This window comes from Juglans regia, chromosome 3 (genome assembly GCF_001411555.2).
Source record: "Juglans regia cultivar Chandler chromosome 3, Walnut 2.0, whole genome shotgun sequence".
NCBI lineage: Eukaryota > Viridiplantae > Streptophyta > Magnoliopsida > Fagales > Juglandaceae > Juglans > Juglans regia.
In genome coordinates this window covers 12,504,451-12,509,207 of record NC_049903.1, presented here as the reverse complement: position 1 = coordinate 12,509,207, position 4,757 = coordinate 12,504,451, and the positions used below count along the sequence as shown (strand labels likewise).

At 35.9% G+C, this 4,757-nt stretch overlaps 1 protein-coding gene across 1 annotated transcript; it reads right to left on the bottom strand.

Annotated features, from left to right (window-relative positions):
• Window positions 1–1,758: 1,758 nt before the first annotated feature.
• LOC109006917 (WRKY transcription factor 28-like) lies at window positions 1,759–3,942 on the bottom strand. Its single transcript, XM_035688074.1, has 3 exons — window positions 3,331–3,942; window positions 3,074–3,217; window positions 1,759–2,607 (listed from the first exon to the last, which is right to left on the bottom strand). Exons 1-3 carry the CDS (start codon window positions 3,786–3,788, stop codon window positions 2,214–2,216), a joined length of 996 nt encoding a protein of 331 aa, XP_035543967.1. The 5' UTR covers window positions 3,789–3,942; the 3' UTR covers window positions 1,759–2,213.
• Window positions 3,943–4,757: the final 815 nt, after the last annotated feature.

Here is a 4,757-nt window from a genome sequence, read left to right as displayed (position 1 = left end):
TAGAACTACATTAATATATTATATATGTCATGTGTGGGTGTATGTATAGTCTAAATAGACTGCATATACTCAAATTCAACTTATAAAATTAAAGTTGATCATTTAATATGCATGCCAGCCTGAAGAAAAATCCTGATGACTTTATATATCTCTAATATCTATAAGGGAAGTAAAGTAGGCGTAGTACTATCTATATTAATTAACCTCATGAACTATATATAAACTATATATATATATATAGTTCATGACTTATATATATAACTCATGAATCAAGTTTTGGTATCTTTTACTGATCATGTATCGCAGAATGATCATGATTCATGCATGTGGTCTTATTTGGAGAAAATATTAAATTATAGGTAAATAAAGTGTAACAAGCTAAATATAGATATAATAGCAATAGCCAAAAGTCCAGATTCTTTCAGTACTTGCCTACCAAAACACAGCTGGTGTACGTAGCGCGCAAGCTGACTACGAATCCTACACATAGAGAAATAAAAAGCATAGCTAAAATCCAACTTTAAACCTTATCATCGTCAACAAAGTCGGGAACAACCACATGACACATCAAATGCACCCCTAGTTTCGATCGATCCCGCTCAATTGACAAGATTAATGTCATTCAGAGACAATCCATGCAGCTGATCACTAGATCATGATGATCAGCTAGCTGTTAGCCTGCTTGCTAGCTAGCTGCTGTTTATATTATTTAGTAAGTTTGGTTCATTTGCATATATATATATATATATATATATATATGTTTAGAAGCAAAATTAGATAAGGAGGTAGATCTAACTTATTATAAATGGGGGTGACTTAGGAGTACGTACGTACAGCCCGCCCAAAGCATGAATATTTCACCATCGATCCAGATTAATTGGTGATCAGGGACCATCAGCTCCTTACTATAATTTATGGCTTGAAATCACTGAAAATTCTTATTTGGTCCCGGATCCAATTAAAATTGATACTGCTTTTGGAGACAGAACAGTGTAATATATATTTATTTATATAGGTCTTGAAGCTGATCTTTCATGCATGCTTTTATTCTTGACTCGCCCCCACTTTTTTTCATAGACTTGCCCCCACTTTTTTTTGGTGAATAACGTGCTGTCTTTCTAGTTCATAATTTGAAGGAATCAACGGTACTTGCAAACACCTAGCTAGAAATAGGGCACGTAATTCTTGCATTGCTTGCACGTAATTGGCAAATTGCAATGGGATCGATCGATCGGAGCATCTTTTTCAGCATTAAAAGAAATTAAGCTAATCAAATATATAATAAATGGCTAGCTTGTTAATTTGGAAATAGATCTCATCCCAAAATTCTAATCTTATCACATGATCTTCTTCCAAAATATAATTTAAACACAAAATTTTCAAACTAATCATTACAATTTTTTCGAACTAATTAATCATTACAAAAAATAAAAAACAATTCAATTTTTTTAAATTTTCAAATAAAAATTATATTTTAAAATTATATTATAACAATATTTTAATTTTATAATATTTTTTATTCAACTTTTTCTATCTGATCATTTCTCAAAACTCAAAAAATACTCAACTGATCAAACTATCTCATTATTATTTACAAACTATCTTATTACTATTTACAAAATTCTCATCGCATCTCACTCTCCAAACGAACCTAGCTATCTAGAAATTCAAATTAAGACGGCAATAACAATCCTTTATTAGTAAGATAAATCGATCTAAGGAAAGCTAGCTAGGATGTAGGTCGAATAATCTCTTCCATTTGATAATCCTCAAAGGATGTTCATATATCATACATCAAACAAGCTGGATGCTAGCTAGCTCTCGGCCGATTGAACAGAATTGATCTATATATGTGCCGTACACATGTTCTTTCTCTGAAACCATGCACCAGTACTACTCATATAAGTAATGAAGTACTGCAGCACGTACCAAAACCTCATCTGCTTCCATACATGCATCTCGCCACAGAGGCGTGCAATTTAAGCAGGTTGCCTTTAATATAAAGACTCAACTTTCACAGCTTCTAAATCGACCTTGTGAAGTGGAGTTCTACGCTTCCCGAGAACAAAGATGATCAAGTGAAGGAAAACTCATCAATTACTCTCTGGGATTAAAGTCATCAGAAAGATGTAAAGAAAGATGTAAATAATTAACTAGTAAGAATATTTACAATGAGATCAGAGAAAGAAAGAAAGAGATATTTCGATCAACGATCATGGCTCTTGTTTAAGGAACATAGAAGGAATAATGTCTTGCAAAAGTCCGTAGTCAGGAAGTTGGTACTGCTGGTGATGAGGGTAATTAGGATTAATCTGCGAGTAATTAATGGAGCCGGGTGCAGTACCCCCACCAGCTTGGCTTGTACTACTGCTCATAATTTGAGGCATCTGAGCAAAAAAGTCTTGGGGAATAAAGGTTGGTCGTCCCCCTATCGGCGGTGTGAACATGGAAGGTGGGAACATTGCAGCCGCATTTCCTCTAAGCGTTGCGGGGATTGGGTGGTTGTGCTGACCTTCGTATGTCGTAATCACGGTGGATGGATCTTGGAATGACCTCTCAACGCGTTTCTTAACCGTGCACTTCTGAGTGGTACACCGGTAATAGCTCCTGCTTCATCACAAACCAATATTAGTGATCAGTTCTCTGGATCATTAATGTTGTAATGATCAGCTTGCTCCTTTTGGTTTGCAGAAGACTTTAGGGTTTCATTTTCGTTGGAGCAGTTATGTACGTGATGAAAAGGAGGGAGGGAGAGAGAGAGAGAGAGAGAGAGAGAGAGAGAGATCAGAGAGAGAGATCGATCCACTTGATATAGGAAACTAGTAGCTAGGAATGAAGGAATCTTAAGTCAAAATGATCAAATATATACAACATCTTGCAGTAAAGTTTCAAGTTGCTTTTCTTTTCCCATGTGGTTTGGGAAATTAAAAGGAGCACAAGGAATTAATGCAAGCAACCAAGCAGATGATATGCAAAATGAACCAATTAAGTTTATGAACAACTCATAATCTCTTAACAAAAGGAACTTTTTCTCTAGCTGTGTGCTTTTGGGTGCAAGAAAATGACAACCAACCTTGGAAAAGGGCTATTCTTGACAGCCTTCTGTCCATACTTTCTCCATCTATATCCATCTTCCAGATGATCAACCTCACTCTTTGTCATAAAGGCGAACCGTGGCTCCCTTTGTTTCTTATCTCCTTTCTTCTTTGCTTTGCTCCTGTTCATGTTGATTTAATAACCATATCAATTCTGCACCAATATCCCATCCGCAAGATATTCTCGAAAACAAAAAAGAACATATACAGATTTACATTCAAGAAACAAACTTACACTTTCTTAGAGCTTTCCCCTCCAACTTCTGTTTCTTTTGGCTGCTTATCTTTGCTACTCTTGCCTGAATCTTCTTCGGCACCAACCTCAGTGGAGGAGGAAGAGATCGAGGAGTTTGGAGTCACAAGAATAATATCACTACCACCACCACCTAAATCTCCAACTTCCATCGGCTTTGGGTTGCTTTCCATTGAAGCAAACACTTCGGAGGAAGAAGGCGACAAACCGAAGGCGCTTGCCATGGAATTATAGTCCATGGGTGTTTGCAAACACTCGGTGAAGCTCATGTAATTAGAAGGATCAAAACCCTGCGAACTGTAAGCAGATGAAGCAGCAGCAATGGAAGCTGGAGGCTTGTGATTGTACGAGCCAGTACTACTACTTCCACTGGCAAGATTCTGATTATCTTGGAACAGATATTCATGGAAGTAAAGCTGATCTTTAGATTCATCAGACATGGAGGCCGAGGTAGGAATAAAGAGAGAAGAATTAACAGATGATCAAGAAGCTGGAAGCTTTGACGGGAAGCTTGTTTTTTGATCAGGTCCTTTAATCTTGTTCTGTTCCAAGACTTCTCTAGCTGTCTAGACTCTTCTCTCTCTCTCTTCTCTCTCTCTCAGCTGGTAATAATGTAGTCTGAGTTATATATATATAAGGAGTACTAGAAAGAGGGTGGGGATGCATGGGGGTCTAGGTTTGAATGGGACTTGCTAATATCACTTTAATAGAGGAGGTTGACAAAACACCTTCCAATCAGAAGACCAAAAAGTGCTTTCTCAGACGGAACATTTGCGCGCTGGGCCATGACTACTCCATCCATCCTACCCTCATCCTAAATGCATATATATATATATATATATATATATAATCTCAGATCAGTACTTCTCTTATTATAATCAGTTTCTCCATTGGCTACACTTCGAAAAATACCAAATTATTGTTTTTTAGTATTAATTAATAATTAATTATATAAAATCTCGAGAGGGTATATAAGAGTACGAGCTTTATTATATTAGTCATCCTGCCCTCTAATATCTGATCATGAGTAAGACTTTTTCCATCATCAATTTAATTAAATTATATTATTGCATTGGCCCTCATGATGCACTTTCCTAGATATCATAAAACTCGATCTTGTCATCAGCACGATATATATTGCATGATCTTACTCATGATAATGTTTAAAATTCGAGCACTACGTATATATAATCTTAATGTTAATGCACCTTTTCAAGTTTGATCGAGTAAAAATGCATGTTAATGTAGTACTTTCTGATCAAATACAATATTAATCGGTCTCATCATCATGTACATGTTATAGTGTTATTTGTTTGATAAATCAAAATCTAATCATGATGATGCAGCTTAATGATCAACTAACTCTTTTAGCCCAAATGATAGTAGTACCCTTTTCTTTCATCATATTA

Bases quoted from the DNA above. Each gene is read 5' to 3' on its own strand.
- LOC109006917 (XM_035688074.1), bottom strand. From the start codon at position 3,788: ATGTCTGATGAATCTAAAGATCAGCTTTACTTCCATGAATATCTGTTC. The intron at 3,218-3,330 runs GTAAGTTTGTTT...CAACATGAACAG, and splicing joins GGGGAAAGCTCTAAGAAAGT to GAGCAAAGCAAAGAAGAAAG. The intron at 2,608-3,073 runs GTTGGTTGTCAT...GTGATGAAGCAG, and splicing joins AAGAATAGCCCTTTTCCAAG to GAGCTATTACCGGTGTACCA.